General features: G+C 42.4%; 1 protein-coding gene across 1 annotated transcript; it reads right to left on the bottom strand.

Annotated features, from left to right (window-relative positions):
- Positions 1-8,539: 8,539 nt before the first annotated feature.
- On the bottom strand, positions 8,540-14,627 carry atp6v0ca (ATPase H+ transporting V0 subunit ca). Its single transcript, XM_060901936.1, has 3 exons — positions 14,368-14,627; positions 11,682-11,865; positions 8,540-9,664 (listed from the first exon to the last, which is right to left on the bottom strand). Exons 1-3 carry the CDS (start codon positions 14,438-14,440, stop codon positions 9,460-9,462), a joined length of 462 nt encoding a protein of 153 aa, XP_060757919.1. The 5' UTR covers positions 14,441-14,627; the 3' UTR covers positions 8,540-9,459.
- Between the last annotated feature and the right edge of the window lie 8,122 nt (positions 14,628-22,749).

Genomic DNA, 22,749 nt, shown 5'->3' on the forward strand with positions numbered 1-22,749 from the left:
GGTAAGATGTATAAGACAGTAGTGAAACCAGCTGTGATGTATGGATTGGAGATAGTACCCTTAACGAAGAGACCGGAGGCAAAGTTGAGGATGTTAAGGTTTGCGATGGGAGTGACGAGGTTGGACAGGATAAGGAACGAGCACATCAGAGGGACAGCACATGTGGAGAGCTTGGGAATTAAGCTAAGGGAGATGAGACTGAGATGGTATGGGCACATCCTGAGAAGAGATGCAGAGCATGTTGGAAGGAGAATGTTGAGGATGGAGCTGCCAGGCACACGGAAACGAGGAAGGCCAAAGAGGAGATATATGGATGTGGTGAGAGAGGACATGAAAGTGGCAGGTGTGGTAGGGAAGGATGCGGAAGACAGGGAGCAACGGAGACGAAAGATCCGCTGTGGCGACCCCTCATCAGGAGCAGCCAGAAGAAGAAGAAATGGGTAAGATAATAAAGTTCAAGCACTTATTTCCATCGTGGTCCAAAAGGAGTGATATAATCAATATGGGAACAAAAGTTAGAGGATACAATAACAAGTGAGGTTAAAAATTATATAGTCAACAAAATAAAAATAAAAGGACAATAAGTAAATGTTTAATACCGAATAAAAGCCGAAGACTCCTGAGAACAATAACTATTGAATAAAACTTCTTTAACCTGAGACTGAAACTGGGGTTTGTACCTGAGTTTCTGTATATGACTAGGCAGGCTATTCCATAACAAAATACTGGCGTAGCAAAAAGATGATTTACTATGACACTTCACAGAGGATATCTGGAGAGATGTGCTACTGAATCTTGTTCCGATTGAATGACGATTACGTGTAGGTTGAAAGTGAGCCGAGAAATAATCCTCCGTGAATTATATGAAAATGTTGAAAATATGTGCTGTATAACACTAATAATAATCATCATCATCTTCTTCTTTCAGCTGGCGGCACGGTGGTGTAGTGGTTAGCGCTGTCGCCTCACAGCAAGAAGGTCCTGGGTTCGAACCCCGGGTCCGGCGAGGGCCTTTCTGTGTGGAGTTTGCATGTTCTCCGCGTGGGTTTCTTCCGGGTGCTCCGGTTTCCCCCACAGTCCAAAGACATGCAGGTTAGGTTAACTGGTGACTCTAAATTGACCGTGAGTGTGAATGGTTGTCTGTGTCTATGTGTCAGCCCTGTGATGACCTGGCGACTTGTCCAGGGTGTACCCTGCCTTTCGCCCGTAGTCGGCTGGGATAGGCTCCAGCTTGCCTGCGACCCTGTAGAAGGATAAAGCGGCTAGAGATAATGAGATGAGATCTTCTTTCAGCTGTTCCATTTAAGGGCCGCCACAGCAGATAATATTCCTCCTGTCCTCCGTATCTTTTTCTGTCTCACCAACAGTCCTCATGTCCTCCTTCATCACATCCATGAATCTCATCTTTGGTCTTCCTCTTTTCCGTTCAAGCACCACTGTATACTCTGTCTTGCTTCAACTGACTTTCATTCCCCTTCTCTCTAGTGCATACCTCCATGTCTCTAAGTTTTCTTAGAGACATGGAAAAAAATAAATAAATGCTTCTGGGCGGCACGGTGGTGTAGTGGTTAGTGCTGTTGTCTCACAGCAAGAAGGTCCTGGGTTCACGCCCAGCGGCCGACGAGGGCCTTTCTGTGCGGAGTTTGCATGTTCTCCCCGTGTCCGCATGGGTTTCCTCCGGGTGCTCCGGTTTCCCCCACAGTCCAAAGACATGCAGGTTAGGTTAACTGGTGGCTCTAAATTGACCGTAGGTGTGAGTGTGAATGGTTGTATGTCAGCCCTGCTGGCGACTTGTCCAGGGTGTACCCCACCTCTTGCCCATAGTCAACTGAGATAGGCTCCAGCTTGCCTGCGACCCTGTACAGGATAAGCGGCTACAGATGATGGATGGATGGATGGATAAATGCTTCTATTGCACAAATATTTACATATCAATATGATCAAATGCGCATTACAAGATTAAAAGCAACATAAAATAGGACAAAGACACAAAGTAGCTCATGGTAATGTCCTGTGGTAAGACACCCTATGATTCCTATAAAAACTATAAATATTAAAACATCCTATTGTGAAATATCCAATAATAATTATGATAACCATCCTATATTAAAAAAAGATATTCAAAATAAATGTATGTCATGAAAAAAACCCTAACATACTATATCATAAATTCAAATTCACTAATTACAATAATAATATGACACTAAATACTAACAGTATAACAGCAGTGGTAGCTCAGATGTTGGACTACTGATCTACTGACTACTGACCATGTGTTCAAACCCCAACACTGCCCAGTTGCCACTGTTGGGCCCTTGAGTAAGGCCCTTAACCCTCAACTGCTCAGTTTTATAAATGAAATATAAGTCTCCCTGGGGGGCGGCACAGTGGTGTAGTGGTTAGCGCTATCACCTCACAGCAAGAAGGTCCGGGTTCGAGCCCCATGACCGGCGAGGGCCTTTCTGTGTGGAGTTTGCATGTTCTCCCCGTGTCCGCGTGGGTTTCCTCCAGGTGCTCCGGTTTCCCCCACAGTCCAAAGACATGCAGGTCAGGTTAACTGGTGACTCTAAATTGACCGTAGGTGTGAGTGTGAATGGTTGTCTGTGTCTATGTGTCAGCCCTGTGATGACCTGGCGACTTGTCCAGGGTGTACCCCGCCTTTCGCCCATAGTCAGCTGGGATAGGCTCCAGCTTGCCTGTGACCCTGTAGAACAGGATAAAGTGGCTAGAGATAATGAGATGAGATGAAGTCTCCCTGGATAAAGGTTTCTGCCAAATGCCATAAATTTAAAAGGCTGCTGCATGTTGCAGTTCATAAGCTGTAGGTTCTCAACTCCCTGAGAAAAGCTTACATTTGGTCCCTTCACTCCAGTAGTCACATATTCCACATCTTGTTCTGGGTTCCCATCTGTGACACATGGCAACATCACAGAAGTATTATTATTTAGACAGAAATACATTTGGGTGACAAATTAAAGGGGAAAAAAAAGAAAGCACCTATAGGGACATTTATTTCTGTTGCCATGATTTGGGTCCACTTGTCCCCTTTATTCCATTCTGTGGTTTCTACAGTCACCAGACCTCGACCCAGTTGAACACCTATGAGATAGTCTGGACTGATGTCTTCGACAGAGCTCTCCACCACCATCAAAACACAAACCGAGGGAATATCTTTTGAAAGAATGGTGTCCATTCTTCTGGTACAGTTCCAGAGACTTGTAGAATCTACACTAGAGTCTACATAATCAAAAATTTGTGCATACTGGGCCATAACACTCATATGTGCTTATGAACATCCCATTCCATGTTTAGTCTTTCCACTAGATTTTGGATTGGGGCTGTCAGGCACTGATGTCAGGCAAGTAAGCCCACATCCCAAAAGTTTGTGGTGAAGTGGTGTTGAGGTAAGGGCTCTTTGCAGACCATTTGGGTTCTTCCATGTTAATCTTGGCAATCCATGTTTTTTTAACGGATGTCATGTTGGAACAGGTTAGTTCCAGTGGAGAGACACTCGAATATTACAGCACGCAAAGACATTTTATACAATTCTGTGCTTCCAACTTTGTTGCAAGTTTGAAGAAGACCCACATATGGATGTGATGATCAGGTGTCCACAAACTTTTGGTCATCTAGTTTATATAAAGCTGTACTGAAGCTGTTCTGGCAGTTCCAGTTGCCCAACACCTTATAACGTTTTTCTATTGCTTCATCTTTCACTTACGTAGACCACATCTCTTTACTAAATTGTGGAAGTGTAAAAGGAGAGTGAGAACTCCGAGAACTTGGACAAGAGTTTTGAACAGCTTCTGCTTTGCACAAGACAGCCATGAAAGACTGGGTAAGAGGTGCTAACTAATATGAATATATGTGGAGGGGATGGGTGCAGAATCTCCTGTTACTAGTAGGAAAGAGACGGGAATTTAAAACGTGAACAAGGAAGAATTTTGTGAAACATTAAAAGGAACACAGATACGGCCCTGGTCACACTATTGGTCCCACTCCAAAAAATGTCATGTCTTAACTCTTATGAGATCATGTTTGGTATTTATCACCGGAGTGCCCGGAGGAAACCCCCCCGTGTCCGCATGGGTTTCCTCCAGGTGCTCTGGTTTCCCCCACAGTCCAAAGACATGCAGGTTAGGTTAACTGGTGACTCTAAATTGACCGTAGGTGTGAATGTGAGTGTGAATGGTTGTCTGTGTCTATGTGTCAGCCCTGTGATGACCTGGCGACTTGTCCAGGGTGTACCCCGCCTTTCGCCCGTAGTCAGCTGGGATAGGCTCCAGCTTGCCTGCGACCCTGTAGAAGGATAAAGCGGCTAGACATAATGAGATGAGATGAGAAGATATTTATCACCAAAAACACATGTCCTAAGAGTGTTCATATAGGACTAGCTTGGGTAGCATAATGATTTTTTTTTCTGATCTATTTCCAGGTGACCACAGTCACCCAAAGCTTCCCATTTGGCCATATGCCATGTTGCACCCAGATATTGGACCAGACAGGAACCGTTCATAGTTTTTGCCTGTTTGGCATTGCCTCTAAATTTCTTGTTGGTTGGACTACTAAGAGTGGATAATTTAAACGTGTAGTAAGATTCAAGTTGCACGTTGAATGTCCGTCTCACCAGACACAATGCAAACCCATGGTTCCGGATGTGATATTTTCCATAAACAACTTTTTATTTCTAGTAGGCTGCTGTGTTCCAACAGGTAAGAACTGGATAATTTCGAAAAGTTTCATCCAGTTGGTTGATTACTAATCTTAAGAAAATTCTTATACACAACTGAAGAAATTTTCACTTACTTATGACATCTTGATCACATCTAATGCTTGGTGTCTCTGGCCACCGCCGGATGGTGCACGTGACCTAGAAATCAGCTGGTCCAATGTATGGCTGAGTTGGTATGTCCCTACATCCTGATTCATGCAGCAGTCTGTCTTCCAGATCTATAGGGTCTCTTTTATCCATCTGGTCTGCCTATGTGCTTCCCTATCGATCACCTTGACCCCCTCCCAGTCAACCGTCAAAGATCATGCTGTTAGGGAAAACTAACAGCATGATCTTTGACGGTTGACTTATGCATGATGGTCCCAGCCCGATTCCTCGCAGCTCTTGTCTGTGTGGCCTGAGTGAAGGTATCAATCTCTTTATGTTCCTTAAGTCATTGACCCAGCTTCCTCCCTGTTTCTCCAATGTATACACCTGTGCAATTCTTGCAGGGAATCCAGTATACCACCTCCATCTTCTGTTCACTTTGTCTTTAGGGTGGACAAGGATGTTCCTAATGGTTTTAAGGGGACAGTTGACTGTGACAATACCGTAGGACTTTAAAATCCTGGTGTAAGCTTCGCTGAGCCCCTTCACATAAGGCACCACAACCATATCCTGATATTTCTGTTCAAGCTTTTTAGGCTTGCTTTTGTGCTGCCGTTTCGTGAGGATGGCCTCCTTGACTCTTTTGATGGACCAGTCTGGGTAGCCACAAGTGTTGAGGGCCTTACTCCTCTGTCACTATGCTATAGCATCTCTCCAGTAAAGTATGGACAAATGCCAGCTTATGGTTCAGAGAGTAAGAACTGGAGTCATTCAAAATGCTCTCTGAGAAGGCAAAGTCTAACTTATATGTACAGTGGTGCTTGAAAGTTTGTGAACCCTTTAGAATTTTCTATATTTCTGCATAAATATGACCTAAAACATCATCAGATTTTCACGCAAGTCCTAAAAGTAGATAAAGAGAACTCAGTTAAACAAATGAGACAAAAATATTCTACTTGGTCATTTATTTATTGAGGAAAATGAACCAATATTACATATCTGTGAGTGGCAAAAGTATGTGGACCTTTGCTTTCAGTATCTGGTGTGACCCCCTTGTGCAGCAATAACTGCAACTAAACATTTGCGGTAACTGTTGATCATCCTGCACACTGGCTTGGAGGAATTTTAGCCCATTCCTCTGTACAGAACAGCTTCAACTCTGGGATGTTGGTGAGTTTCCTCACATGAACTGCTCGCTTCAGGTCCTTCCACAACATTTCGATTGGATTAAGTTCAGGACTTTGTCTTGGTCATTCCAAAACATTAACTTTATTCTTCTTTAACCATTCTTTGGTAGAACGACTTCTGTGCTTAGGGTCATTGTCTTGCTGTATGACCCACCTTCTCTTGAGATTCAGTTCATGGACAGATGTCCTGATACTTTCCTTTAGAATTCGCTGGTATAATTCAGAATTCATTGTTCCATCAATGATGGCAAGCCGTCCTGGCCCAGATGCAGCAAAACAGGCCCAAACCATGATACTATCACCACCATGTTTCACAGATGGGATAACGTTCTTATGCTGGAATGCAGTGTTTTCCTTTCTCCAAACATAACGGTTCTCATTTAAACCAAAAAGTTCTATTTTGGTCTCATCCATCCACAAAACATTTTTCCAATAGCCTTCTGGCTTGTTCACGTGATCTTTAGCAAACTGCAGACAAGCAGCGATGTTCTTTTTGGAAAGCAGTGGCTTTCTCCTTGCAACCCTGCCATGCACACCATTGTTGTTCAGTGTTCTACTGATGGTGGACTCATGAACATTAGCCAATGTGAGAGAGGTCTTCAGTTGCTTAGAAGTTACCCTGGGGTCCTTTGTGACCTCGCCAACTATTACACGCCTTGCTCTTGGAGTGATCTTTGTTGATCGACCACTCCTGGGGAGGGGAACAATGGTCTTGAATTTCCTCCATTTGTACACAATCTGTCTGACTGTGGATTGGTGGAGTCCAACTCTTTAGAGATGGTTTTGTAACCTTTTCCAGCCTGATGAGCATCAACAACGCTTTTTCTGAGGTCCTCAGAAATCTCCTTTGTTCGTGCCATGATACACTTCCACAAACATGTGTTGTGAAGATCAGACTTTGATAGGTTCCTGTTCTTTAAATAAAACAGGGTGTCCACTCACACCTGATTGTCATCCCATTGATTGAAAACACCTGACTCTAATTTCACCTTCAAATTAATTGCTAATCCTAGAGGTTCACATACTTTTGCCACTCACAGATATGTAATATTGGATCATTTTCCTCAATAAATAAATGAGCAAGTATAATATTTTTGTCTCATTTATTTAACTGGCTTCTCTTTATCTACTTTTAGGACTTGTGTGAAAATCTGATGTTTTAGGTCATATTTATGCAGAAATATCGAAAATTCTAAAGGATTCACAAACTTTCAAGCACCACTGTAGGTGTAATACACACAGACTTCTGAAACAGTGAGAATATGAAGATGTGCCATTTGACCAAAGATCATTTGGCTATTTGTCACATCCGGAATTTCAATTGCCTCTGTAACCGGCGTTCCGATTCTGAAATTTTCAAGTTTTGTCACAAAGAAAGTGTTTACCTTGCTTGGATCATTGACAAGCCTAGGTAAAGTGAATTTTAGAAACACTGAGTTTACACCAGGGCAGCATGGTGGTGTAGTGGCTAGCGCTGTCATCTCACAGCAAGAAGGTCCCAGGTTCGAGCCCAGCAGCCAGCGAGGGCCTTTCTGTGTGGAGTTTGCATTTTCTCCCCATGTTTGCGTGGGCTTCCTCCGAGTGCTCCGGTTTCCCCCACAGTCCAAAGACATGCAGGTTAGGTTAATTGGTGGCTCCCTGGGCAAGTCGCCAGGTCATCGCAGGGCTGACACAGAGACAAACCACCATTCAGAGTGTGAATGGTGGTTTGTCTCTGTGTCAGCCCTGCGATGACCTGGCAACTTGTCCAGGACATACCCTGCCTCTTGCCCATAGTCAGTTGGGATAGGCTCCAGCTTTCCTGCGACCCTGTAGACCAGGATAAACAGCTACAGATAACAGATAGATGGAGTTTACACTATCTTCGTCTTTGAAGCAGAAGAGCCTTCTTGTTGCTTCATTCAGATGCCTGGATAACACAGGTCTCATTAAGCTCTCACTCCCTGTGATTTAACTTTAGGGTATTAGGAAATCAAAAAGTATAGTACCGAGTACATACAAGGATGTTTCAATTTTACTCCTTGTGCAACATAACTGGGACCAATAGTATGACCAGGGCCATATTCCTCTCTGTTGGCTGAGTAAGCCAGGAACAAAGCCGCAGAAGTAGTGGGGGTGCAATTTAGTGTAATAGTTCAGTGGAGGAACCACAGGTTACCATCTGCCAGAGTTACTATGTACTAATCTCTCATCCAGCACATTTGGCACAGTATCTCTTATGTTCAAGTGAAAAATGTATTTCCACAAATCCTCCAACTACTATCTTTCTTTCCCCTGGGCATCTTTGGTAAGAATGTAAATCTCAGTGTGGTCGATTCAGCAGTATTAAGTGTAAGCTTGATAAAACCTATACATCACGTCCCCGCCATATCCCATTGCGCATACTTGTGCATCTCAAGCAATTAGAAAAAAAAATAAAATATATATATATATATACACACATACCCATCATTGCTCTTGAGTAGTGACTGAAAAAGAAACCGTAATACCAAACATGAAAGTACTCAAATAAAACCAAAACTAGACACAGAAGTTAGTTGAGGAAGTTTTATTTGGAAACAGGACGGGCTGGGCTGGTGTGTGCCCATCAAGCAAACCAGAAACAGTAGTAGCTACAGGTATAACGCTACACGTTGTTCAAAGAATGTCACCTTAGAATTAAAACGTACACATTCACACAAACATACGCGTGCATACACTCACAGACGGCACGCTCTGTAAACTTCCACACCAATATCTTCAATACAGACAACAGAATTCGCATGGAAACTGATGATTACATCCAGAGGAACTCCAAGCACAAATTACCCACAGTGCAATTCACCTACCTATACAGATATATATATACTTCTGATACATTTATTTATTTATATATAGAGAGATCACTGGGATTTCAATAAAGACTTTCAATTAATTTCATGAACATTTTCAAAATCTTCATAAATAATCAGTGAAAAATGCATTTTTGTATTTATTTATTTTTTATACTGTTATGTCCTCAATATCAGCATTAATCAGCAAATGGTCCCAAAATAAAGGGAAAGAAAAAAAAAAGGCAGCCATCCCGGATGATTTATTCTTCAACCAAGAGGGGGGAAAAAAGAAATGAAATAAAAACGCAAACAAGTGTAGCAGTAAGGGTCAGGGCTGCTATCTAAACACCAACAGGACGTTATCACAAGCTACACAGTGCATTTACAAGGAGACGCACATCAGGCTACTATAATACACACCGAGAGGAGAGCGCTCTCGTACATTTAATTGCCCACCAAGCACAAACACACGCGCACGCACGCACACACACTCGCATACATACACACAAACACTCCCCTCTCTTCCGTTCATGTGGTGTAGTACCTCAATGTTTCTCATTAAGTGGATGTTAGAGTTGGTGTGTGTGTGTGTGTGTGTGTTCATCAGTATAATTATTATTCTTATTATTATTAATGCTGTTTACTTAGTGGAGAGGATAAGGGCAACAATAAGCCCATAGAGCCCCAACACCTCAGCAAAGATGAGGATAAGGATCATGCCGACGAACAGGCGAGGCTGCTGGGCTGTGCCTCGAACTCCTGCGTCTCCTACGATTCCGATGGCAAAGCCGGCAGCAAGGCCACTGAGACCCACACTCAGTCCAGCACCCAGGTGAAGAAAACTCCTACACACAGACATTTTATATACATGATAAAACATGGTAATGTGAAAACAAGAAACGTTACATCATAACACATTTAAAAGGTAGTAGGCAGCTCTGGAATTTGCGGCGACAGAGTCGCTGTGGTGTGCCAAAGGCGCACTAATGATTATGGGGGGTGGGGGGACCTGGGAGCATGCACCCTCAGAAAATTTTTTAATTTACATGCCTTCTGGAGGCGTCGTGGCTCAGGTGGCTAAGGCGCCATACCATAAATCCGGGGACCCGGGTTCGATTCCGACCCGAGGTCATTTCCCGATCCCTCCCTGTCTCTCTCTCCTGCTCATTTCCTGTCCTGTCTCTACACTGTCCTATCCAATAAAGGTGAAAAAAGCCCAAAAAAATATCTTTTAAAAAAAAAAATTATAATTTACATGCCTTCCGGTGGATTCTCAGCTAATAAATTACTACCCATTTCCCTGTGAAGTGCTTGCAAAATATGTATGAAATTTCCCTCCAGGTGTGCACATGCTTGGCTTTCTCAGTTACCCCCTGTAGTATGCTGCCTGGCTCTGTAAGGCTGCTGGGCCATAGAAGGTTCACGCTGCACGCTGCATGTTCACGTGAAGAACCGGACCCTGGGCCATTAAACTTCATGCTTGGATGTTCACGTGTTGCGTCTGTTCTACTTTGACCGAGTAACCAACAATATGAACTCTTCGGATGACGACGATTGCCTCATTCTGCTTTTACTGAGACAGAGGAAGAGAAAAAGGAACAGAATTTGGAGCCGAGAACACTTCCTTCTGAGAGAAACCCGTGGTGAATTTCACCGAACATTCTATAATCTGCTTGACAATCCCGATGAAGAACTATTTTTCAATTATACCATTCAATTATATTTTTTCTGAAGTTTTCCCCTGAAAGCATAGCGTTATCTCCCTAGACCCGTTCTGATTGGCTGGCGCGGCGGTGACCGCATGCATTGACTGGAATTTCCGTCTTCACGCCTAGAAAAAAGTGTGCATGTTCATGTCACGCTTCACGCGTGAAGTGTGCAGCGTGCAACGTGAACGCCGTTCTATGGCCCAGAGCAAGTCATGCTACGTTTGCCCACTTTTCTTTACACGTGTGTAGCGTGCAGCGTGAACCTTCTATGGCCCAGCAGCCTAACATAACTACATGCACTATGGCGTGGTCACATGGTAAGGCTCAGCCAATCAGAGCACGAGAATCGATCAGTAAATATGGTGTCGCTTCCAGTCATGCTAGACTTGAATTGAAGACAATTTTGAATTGAACTTGCAGCAAGTTATGGGCAGTGGAGACTAGATCAAAATTGCCTAAACACTGAAAGACTCCTCCCCCCAGGACTGAGCAGCCATCACAGACCATCTGGATAGGTGGAGAAAACTGCCGGTCGCCAGCGCTTGCGGACCTCTCTGTTGATGCATTTTCCAACATGGAAAAAAATGTCACACTATGACATCATGCATGTACTGCTACTCAGACACAACTGTGGAATATCCAAAAGATCAAAATGAGATTAAACCCAATGCCAGTGAATCAATTCTGACAGGAGATGAAAATTGCTGCACAGAAAACCAACAGATGAAAGACTGATGTGCACTTTTCCAGTTAAAAAGATTAGTGATTAATTTGATCTAATACACCTACTAAACCTGGCATTGAGCTTGCCATGCACCTAGTTGTGCAGGACGCTAGCCTTTCAAGACTGGAGCTACTCAAAACCTAAATGAGGCATGGACCGCATCTTGGTTATATTATCCATTTTGCCCCAATAGTACAGAGTAACATGGTGACTGATTTTTTTTTTAAGAAACAACAACAAAAAAATCCATGCATATTCCAAAAGCATTCTGTTGAAGTGGTAAATCATTACCATAAAAATGTATCCCACAGACAGAACTAAAACGACTCCTACAGTTAATGGAGCATGTGAGGTTCCAGTGATCAAGCTGAAATTTATAACGTGCATATAAAAGGACAGAATATGAGCATACAAACATGTATGGTTTACCTGTAGAGAGGGACACTGTCTGAAATGCTGTTGGCGATGAGTACGGCCACCACCAAGCCGTAGATGGCGATGATACCCGCCATGACCACGGGGATGATGGACTTCATGATCAGCTCTGGCCTCATCACAGACATGGCAGCAATGCCTGTGCCACTCTTGGCTGTGCCATATGCAGCACCGAGTGCTGAGGACAGAGAATAAGGAGTGAACCGGTGTGAGCAATCAAACAAGGCAGAAACAGACTGCACTGTGCATATCGTCATGAATGTCAAGGTCACACCACTATTGGTCTGAAATACAAGTTGTGTATTAGTGAGTTCCGGTACTGAATCAGAACTAATAAATGACTTTAAAAAAAAAAAAAAAATCCTATTGCAGACTACACAAAGTCTGTCGGATTTTGACATGGCTGTCCAATTTCCTGCTCCGGGCCCCAACACAGATGTCAGGAAAGAGGAACGGGCCTTGTAGTGTGACACAATCAAAGAACAGCGTTGTGGTGTCCAGAATGTTGGAATTTTCTTACCTAATTTGACAAGACCTACAACATGTTCCTTGACCCTGTCGACATGCAAAAATGCAAACGATGATTGATCAGGGGTCAAACTTGTAGTGTTGCCAGTCTCCTAACCAAGACACGGCAAGAATTTACAGCACTGATTGCCTAATCGGTAGGGCTGCACAATATATCGAAAAAGTATCGATATCGCGATATCATAGTTTGCGATACACATACCGCAAAAATTACTTAAATTTCGATAAAAGGCACATTTTTCTGTGCCGTCCAATCACATTTGAATGTCAACAAGCGCCGCGGGATAACTCCGCCCCCTATTGCAAAACAAGTAAAAGCCTCGTGGTGATGGCGGAAGGCGGGAGCAAGTGTGGTGAGACAAACTTGTGTGAGGAGGAACTGGTTTCCAAAAAAAAAAAAAAAAAAATGCACGTCTGCTATTTGGAAGTACTTTGGATTCAGGAGGGGTGATGTACTGCAAACTCAGCTACTTTGCAAGACATGTACCTGTAAAACAGTGGTGGGGCGGCTCACTGGGACAAACACTGCTGTACAGAAGCATAAAAACATAAAACCGCGCTCTCTCTCTCTCACACACACACACAACCTCTCACACACACTACCGCTCGCTCACTCACACACGCTACCCCTCTCTCTCTCTCTCTCTCTCACACACACACACACACACACACACACACCACTGCTCTCTCACCCGCATGTGTTATTAACAGATTGTGTTTGAGTTTATGGTGAATCTGTGTCGCTCACCATCTCCCGGGAGCCGCTGAAATTGCCATTTTGAATGCTTTATGTTAATGTAATGTAGTTTTCAGTTTTTTGTTTACTTCAACTTAAGACATTTTCTGCTGTGCTCACAAAAATTAAGAGATTTAAAGATGATTGATGGACACCATTGCAGGTGTAGCCATGTTTTTCCAATAAAAAAATAATGTTGGAATGGAAGCGATGCATTGGGTGTTTTTTTTAAATGCTAGATACAGGGCAGAACGGCAAGTAGAGGTAAGAAAAACATATATTTAATTATCGTGATACATATTGATAGAGATATTCAGTCATGTTATCGAATATCGCATATTTTTCTGATATCGTGCAGCCCTACTAATCGGACACGGTGAAATCTGACATTGTGAAAGATGAAAATACTACATAGTCTGATGCCAGCATAACACCTAGTCTGACAAAATGTCTATCCTTGTATCTAAAAAAAACAAAAAACAAAACCAAACATATATATTTATATATACACCTAAAAATACTACTCCAAGGAGACCGCATTAAAGGTGTAAGAAACCAAGGGCACGAGGAAGTATGAAGTAGTGTGACATCATCTGCACCAGCAGTCACGTGCCAAAAACTGGGCACTTCCTCCCGGTACAGGAAGTACAAAAACAGACGTTAAAAATTAATTACAGTAAACACAAGGTGCTATGCAATGATGAAGCTGGCTCTGTTGTCCTGGAGGAAAGAAAAAACAAACTAAGGACACTTAGAGGATATTGTTTATTTTAGTCAGAACAGATGACCTGTACGTGTAGGATTAGGCTTAAAATTATATAACGGCGTGCAATAAACAAATACCACAGTAAAAGCCGTCGCACTGGACACTAGATACACCACCGAACTGCTTCAGAGAATAAACCATCTTAAAACAAACAAGCACATTTAATGTTGTGTAGTAACAAAAGTGTGCTTCACTGCGGTATCGATGCAATAAAATGTCCTGGTTCAAAACGCTACTAAGAAAGGAACTAATGCCAGCTGGCACAGCAACATTCTATATATATATATATATATATATATATATATATATATATATATAGAGAGAGAGAGAGAGAGAGAGAGAGAGAGATATTTTTTTTGCTTGTTTTTTTTTTTGGATAAACCTGTGTTTGCGCAATACGCGTAGCCGGATTTTAGTATATTTAACGAAACTACCAACCTAAATAAATAATTTAAAGGTATCTACGTCAACCAAGACGTCACGTGCCGTGATGGAAACCTTCTCTCTGCTTCCCTTCCCCCCTCCTCCTCCTCTTCCAGACCCGCAGCACATTCACACCTCGATATTTAGGTTCAAAAAGACCTCCTCGAATAAAACAAGCACAAATTCGACCGTAAAGGTGAACCGCCGGCCGTGTTTGTGTGTCTTACCGCTGAAGACCATCGCTGCTGAGGCGCCCATCACTGCGAAGAAGGGGGAATACTCGGGGTTGGTGGCGGACATCTTTCAGCACGCAAACAAACGAGCCACGGAGAAAACAAAACCAGTATCCTGAGTCTAAACGTTAAAGCTTTCTGCAGTATCACCCTTTTAGAAAGTCTAAGAACGAAGTAACGAATCCCACAGAGCGGAACACAAGACCAGACCAGAACAAACCGCCGGTTGAGAGGAGAAGAGAAAAGAAAATGGCGATCCAGAGGCAGTCACATGACCAACTATGAGTGCACGAACCATTTCCGCTTTTTTTAGGGGAGGTCCAAAAACCGCGCAACGTATTTTCCAAGATTTTGCAGTGATTCATCTGGAGTGTGTTACGAATATTTTTACTCACCTTCAACTGTTATAAGAATGAGAACATTCTAGGGTTGTTTGAAAAATCTTTGTCGTGTTTGGTAATTCTATATGCACCCCTCTTTTCCCACACGCTTTAGTATGACCCATTGCAGACTTGTCTGGGATGTGTGAACAGTACACAATCCTGCGGTTTTTTTTTTTTAGGCCTTTAAGCCTGAATATGAGTTTCAGGTCTGCATGAACTGAACCACACACTATTCACAATTAATAATATCACTGAAGAGACAAAACTACATTTTGATGGCTGGCATTCACAAACACTTAGCCTGTCAGTCTGAAAACCAAGGAGGTGTAATTACCCCCCAATGCCCCCAAGCCTCTCTCTCTCTCTCTATATATATATATATTATATACACACACACACTGGCGTTCAAAAGTTTGGGGTCACTTTGAAATGTCCTTATTTTTGAAAGATCAGAAATCCACTCTATACATTGCTAATGTCTGGTTTTTGGTGCAATATCTCCATAGGTGTATAGAGGCCCATTTCCAGCAACTCTCACTCCAGTGTTCTAATGGTACAATGTGTTTGCTCATTGCCTCAGAAGGCTAATGGATGATTAGAAAACCCTTGTACAATCATGTTAGCACAGCTGAAAACAGTTTAGCTCTTTAGAGAAGCTATAAAACTGACCTTCCTTTGAGCAGCTTGAGTTTCTGGAGCATCACATTTGTGGGGTCGATTAAATGCTCAAAATGGCCAGGAAAATGTCTTGACTATATTTTCTATTCATTTTACAACTTACGGTGGTAAATAAAAGTGTGACTTTTCATGGAAAACACAAAATTGTCTGGGTGACCCCAAACTTTTGAACGGTAGTATATACTGGGTGCGATTTGCTGGGGGGGGGGGATCATCCCCCCCCCTCTGGTTTTTATCTCTGCTGAAAAAAAAATCCTCAGGGACAACCCCGTCAATAAAACAAACAAACCAAAAAAAAAGTTGACATGACAGGCATGTTGTGACACAGTTTTCTATGGTCTACATTGCACTCACTTTCAAAATGACCCGAAGTGGCAGCTTTGATGTTCACGAACGTCCCCAGCAAATAGATACATTGTAGATAATAACAATATCTTTGTGTTCTATGCAGGGATGCAAACAGCGCGCCTTTTCGCGGATGCCGCCTTTTTCACGGCCGATTTTTTTTTTAGGGGGGACGTTAGAGTGTCTGATTATAATTTCATAGTAAATTCTGTATTAAAATTACTAAATAAGCAAATCCGTTACAGTCCATGAAACAGGAAGTATAAGGATGAGAAAAAAACAGTTTAAATCGGAAAGCTGCGCACAATGTGAACTGCGCCATCAGAGCAAACTGTTCATTTAGTATTCATGTATTTTAGTGATTTTCGAGTCACTGTCCATTTAATCCGGAGGGAGAGAAACATCACAGCAACGCGACAAGCAATGCGAACTTTGTTGTTAGTGTTCGTGTATTTAGTCAGAGATAGGAAGATGAATTTACTGTACTATCTCTGGTTTAGTGTTCGTTTTCATTTAGTGTTATTCATTTGATATCATCGGATGTTATTGAGCTGTTAGCCTATTGTTACCTTAATTTTGTGACGTTTCATGATTAAAAAAAAAAAATCCCCCCTTCTGGTTTTTTGACAAATCGCACCCTGTGTGTGTATATATATATATATATATATATATATATATATATATATATATAGAGAGAGAGAGAGAGAGAGTCTTGGGGGCATTGGGGGGTAATTACACCTCCTGGGTTTTCAGATTGACAGGCTCAGATTAACTATTCACAGTAACAGACATTTTCAGCAAGGGTGCCCAAACTTTTGCATGCCACTGTATAACAGTGGGCAGTTGCTATATTTTTTAACCATGTTACTCTGGAATATAATATACAGAACACAGAAGTATGACAATATTTAAATTAAAATAAGCCCATGATATGTCAGTCATATAGGAAGTGAGCTGTGAGTACTGGTCATGTGCTGAGTCTTATGATTCCACATGGAACTTCAGACTTCAGAAAGGAGGAAATAACCTCTCTCTCTCTCACTCACACTCACTCTCTCTCACACACACACACACACACAGAGTTTTTAAGATAAGATCAGATAACTTTATAGATCCCCCATAAAGGAAATTCATGTCACAGCACACGCTTAGAAAATAAAGTATATTATTGTACCTTTAGAGGTACAATGGCTTGTCGCTGAGGCAGTCCCCTCTAAGATACTTATTTATACCCTTTATACACTAATTGAGAGCATATATGTACCTTTTTGACCCTAAAAAGGTACACATCTACCTCGAAGTCCAGTAATAAGCCTGAGGGGGTACATTGTACCATGGGGGACAGAACTAGACTCCTGCTGTATCCCTATTTCTGACAGTGCACCTCCAAAGTAGAAAGTAAGAAAGTAAAATTCTTAAAAAAAGCTTTTAAAACTCTAGTGTGTTAAGATGTTAAAGTTATTTTCATACTTGAGTGTAGCACTGGGGCGGCACAGTGGTGTAGTGGTTAGCACTGTCGCCTCACAGCAAGAAGGTCCTGGGTTTGAGCCCAGTGGCCGGCGAGGGCCTTTCTGTGTGGAGTTTGCATGTTCTCCCCGTGTCTGCGTGGGTTTCCTCTGGGTGCTCCGGTTTCCCCCACAGTCCAAAGACATGCAGGTTAGGTTAAAGGACATGGGACATGAAACATAAATGCACGCTATATCAGTTTCTTTCCATTAAAAATATGAATTAATTGCATCAACAAATACAAAATCATCTATTAAATTCAGCAAAATCGTTATATTCGTGATGATTATATGGCATTTCTGCTCGAGCTCCGATATGCATATTTTACAACCGGAAGAGCCACTGTCACGTGATCATACGTCACAAAAACTTTCGGGCACAGCACAAGCGGGTAGATGAATGAAGAAGTGAATGACAAGAAAATTGTTTTTATAGTCTTTAACGTACATTGAACATCATGGTGTATTGTGCTGCTTATGGTTGCAATAATTCCAATGGGAAATGCCCTGGAGTAAGTTTTTTTGCATTCCCCAAGGACCCAAAGCTGAGGAAAGTGTGGGCTCACTACTGCCGTAGAAAAAACTTTGCACCTACTGTTTCCCACAAACTGTGTTTGGACCATTTCACTGAGGATTCTTTCAACATTAATACTCAGGTACTGAGCGATATTAATTGCCAAGCCAAATTTAAGAGGCCGTATAGCCGGGTTCATGGAGGCAGTGATAGCGCCATAATATACAGGGCCTAACATTCCTACAACTGTAGAGACAGTCAAGAAATCCTGTAACATTTAAACATTTAAATAGGAACAGTCCACTGTACTTCCATAATGAAATATGCTCTTATCTGAATTGAGACGAGCTGCTCCATACCTCTCCGAGCTTTGCGCGACCTCCCAGTCAGTCAGACGCGCTGTCACTCCTGTTAGCAATGTAGCTAGGCTCAGCATGGCCAATGGTATTTTTGGGGGCTTTAGTTAGATGCGACCAAACTCTTCCGCGTTTTTCCTGTTTACATAGGTTTATATGACCAGTGACATGAAACAAGTTCAGTTACACAAATTGAAACGTGGCGATTTTCTATGCTATGGAAAGTCCGCACTATAATGACAGGCGTACTAACACCTTCTGCGCGCTTCGACAGCGCATTGATACCTTCACTTGGAGTTGTACCATTATTTTTTAGACAGGGCGGACGGACCAGGGCATTCGCCCGCCTAGCTGTGCCCGACGAGGAGCGCTCTCGGCCGGCTTGGGAGGCAGACGGCAGCCCCTCCTGGAAGTGTGGTTTTACCATGGGCCTCATGCGGAAAAATGCCGAGGTGCATTCGCTAAGCGACTGAAAGCCGAGGTAAGGATTAGTATTATAATTTTGGGTGTATCAATTATTGATTATCATAATTCTGACTCGTTTCGCCATTTTGAATGTTTTCATCTCGGACTCTGGAAGCATTGTATCTCAATCAATCTCGAAAAATATCAGCAAAAAAAAAAAATAGCTTGCAATGGACTTTAGCTAGATGATGAACTTTCAATGTATGATACAAAAATAATACTTCTTTCAACAGATCATTAGCCTTTGAGCAGAACTGTTTTTAACTTACCAGGAAGTGTTATCGAGCCGACCGCTTTCAGTTTCATGGGGACTGAATGAACCCTCACTCTCAGAATCATCTGACCTGTCAGAGTAAAGACAAGATCTATGTTCATGTGAATTTCCAGCTATCGGTTCGAATTGATAGGGTCTAACTTCACATCTCTGTGAAACATCGGGAATGTCACTGTCGATGGTGTCCATTTCGGTAACCTGTTTACATTAGATTCCCAAGCGCTGGCTCCTTGGAAAGTTTTTGTGACGTCACTGGTCACGTGACCACCTAGCTCATTAACGAATCATTGTTTTAAGCTGATGTATAAAAAAGTTGAATAATGTGATGATTTTCACATTTTTGATGCCCCGCAGTGATTTAGATGGCATTTCTTATGTCCTTTATACATAATTATACCCAGAAAAAAATCCATGTCCCATGTCCTTTAATTGGTGGCTAAATTGACCGTAGGTGTGAATGTGAGTGTGAATGGTTGTTTGTCTCCGTGTATCAGCCCTGTGATGACCTGGCGACTTGTCCAGGGTGTACCCCGCCTTTTGCCCATAGTCAGCTGGGATAGACTCCAGCTTGCCCGTGACCCTGTAGGACAGGATAAGTGGCTACAGATAATGGATTGATGGATGGATGGAGTGTAGAAGTGCCATTCTGGTGTAAACCAAAAGACAGAGCAGAGATGGACGTTTGGTTGTTGCATGTGTGAGAGCTTATTTTACAGACATGCACTAAATCGTTGCATAGCGATTCATTCAGACAGTCGGTGTTGTCTCATATGATTTGTAAAAATTTCAGTAAGTCTAACACAGAGAGTTACAGTGCCTTGCAAAAGTATTCATCCCCTTTGTGTTTGTCCTGTTTTGTCGCATTACAAGCTGGAATTAAAATGGATATTTGGACGGTTAGCACCATTTGATTTACACAACATGTCTACCACGTTAAAGGTGCACATTGTTTTTTTTTTATTGTGACACAAACAGTAATTAAGATGAAAAAACAGAAATCTGGAGTGTGCATAAGTATTCACCCCCTTTTGTATGAAACCCCTAAATAAGAGCTGGTCCAACCAATTCACTTCATAAGTCACATAATTAGTTGATTAAGATCCACCTGTGTGCAATCAAAGTGTCACATGATCTGTCACATGATGTCTGTATAAATCAACCTGCTCTGGAAGGAACCTGACTCTGCAACACTACTAAGCAAGCAACATGAAAACCAAGGAGCCTCCAAACAGGTCAGAGACAAAGTTGTGGAGAAGTATAGATCAGGGTTGGGTTATAAAAAAATATCCCAAACTTTGAATATCACAGGGAACACCATTAAATCCATTATAGCAAAATAGAAAAAATATGGCACCACTAAAAACCTGACAAGAGAAGGCCGCCCACCAAAACTCACAGACCGGGCAAGGAGGGCATTAAAGGAACAGTCCACCGTACTTCCATAATGAAATATGCTCTTATCTGAATTGAGACGAGCTGATCCGTACCTCTCCGAGCTTTGTGCGACCTCCCAGTCAGTCAGACGCGCTGTTACTCCTGTTAGCAATGTAGCTAGGCTCAGTATGGCCAATGGTATTTTTTGGGGCTATAGTTAGATGCGACCAAACTCTTCCACGTTTTTCCTGTTTACATAGGTTTATATGACCAGTGACATGAAATAAAGTTCAGTTACACAAATTGAAACGTGGCGATTTTCTATACTATGGAAAGTCCGCACTATAATGACAGGCGTACTAACACTTTCTGCGCGCTTCGACAGCGCATTGATACCTTCACTCCTTTCAATGCGCTGTCGAAGTGCGCAGAAAGTGTTAGTACGCCTGTCATTATAGTGCGGACTTTCCATAGCATAGAAAATCGCCACATTTCAATTTGTGTAACTGAACTTTTTCATGTCACTGGTCATATAAACCTATGTAAACAGGAAAAACGTGGAAGAGTTTGGTCGCATCTAACTACAGCCCCAAAAAATACCATTGGCCATGCTGAGCCTAGCTACATTGCTAACAGGAGTAACAGCGCGTCTGACTGACTGGGAGGTCGCACAAAGCTCGGAGAGGTACGGATCAGCTCGTCTCAATTCAGAGAAGAACATATTTCATTATGGAAGTACGGTGGACTGTTCCTTTAAGGAAGAGAAGTTGCTTGAAACAGAATTGTACAGAATTGTGCAATAGAGGGTATTTCATCAATCCCCAGGTCAATACTTCACAAAATCTAGTTTACAAAGCAGCTGTATGCTTGTAAGTTTCTAATGTCTTTTTTTTCTTTCTATATTATTTTCTGTATCCTGCAGTTCGGTTTCATCATGGTAGATTTTTCTGTCATTTCAACTAGCATTAATATATTCTTATGTAACGTATTCCTCAAGCAAATTTTGAAAAAATATAATCACACAAAATAATATATACTTTATTAATTCATAAGTGCTGTATCCTGGTCAGGGTCTTGGTGGACCCTGAGCTTAGCCTGGGAACTATGAGCTTGAGGCACAATTGCAGGGTATTGTACACACACAAGGAGGAAACCAGAGAACCTAGAGAAAACTCCAAACTCATAGTAACCTGAGCTCCTGGGGATCTTGAAGCTGTGAGGTGACACTGATACCCTCTGCATCACTATCTTCTTCTTCTTTCAGCTGTTCCCATTAGGAGTCACCACAGCAGATAATGTCCCTCCATCTCCTCCTGTCCTCCATATCTTTTTCTGTAGCTCCAAGCACCAACCGTCCTCAATCCAATTGTCCTTTACCATCTATCATCCACTACCCTCTGCGCCACTATGCATTTTTATAGATTTGAACAATTTTGTTTTAGTAGCTGGAGTACCCAGTGTAGCTGATGATCTACAGCATTCACTGTAGCTGTGCATTAGGACTGATTAAGTACTTGGCCTACAAGAAAGGTCTCAGGTAAGCTACCTGAAACTGGGCCAATGCTGAGAGATTTTTATCCATCTTTAAATCCACATTGTAAACGTTAACCCACGGAGACGCAACACAGCCATCCATCCATTATCTGTAGCTGCTTATCCTGTTCTACAGGGTCTCTGGAGCCTATCCACAGCTGACTATGGGTGAGAGGCGGGGTACACCCTGGACAAGTCGCCAGGTCATTGCAGGGCTATGCTTGAAACAGAATTGTACAGAATTGTGCAATAGAGGGTATTTCATCAATCCCCAGGTCAATACTTCACAAAATCTAGTTTACAAAGCAGCTGTATGCTTGTAAGTTTCTAATGTCTTTTTTTTCTTTCTATATCCTGCAGTTCGGTTTCATCGTGGTAGATTTTTCTGTCATTTCAACTAGACAAACAACCATTCACACCTACGGTCAATTTAGAGTCACCAGTTAACCTAACCTGCGTGTCTTTGGACTGTGGGGGAAACCGGAGCACCCAGAGGAAACCCACGCGGACACAGGGAGAACATGCAAACTCCACACAGAAAGGCCCTCGCCGGCCCTGGGGACCCAGGACCTTCTTGCTGTGAGGCGACAGCGCTAACCACTACACCACCGTGCCGCCCTTAACACAGCCATATACTGTATAAACATTCTGTTTAGTTGCAGCTTTGGTCTTATTTAATTGCAGGTGCAGTTAAGATTATTACCAGGAGATGTAGCTGCTGCTCCTCCTACTCAAACACATGGGATTACAGGACTCCTTTCCCTCTGTTCTTCCTACGTGGCAAAAGTGAGCACTAAATCCTTTCCTACTACAAGTTAGCTCCTGCTTCAGCAATTTGTGCTCCGACCCCTCCACATGTTCTCATTTAGTATTTATAATATATGTGATATTCATCACAGTAATTATTGACAAATTTTTTATTGCAGAAAGTCAAAATTATAACTAACAG

This window comes from Neoarius graeffei, chromosome 20, assembly GCF_027579695.1.
Source record: "Neoarius graeffei isolate fNeoGra1 chromosome 20, fNeoGra1.pri, whole genome shotgun sequence".
NCBI lineage: Eukaryota > Metazoa > Chordata > Actinopteri > Siluriformes > Ariidae > Neoarius > Neoarius graeffei.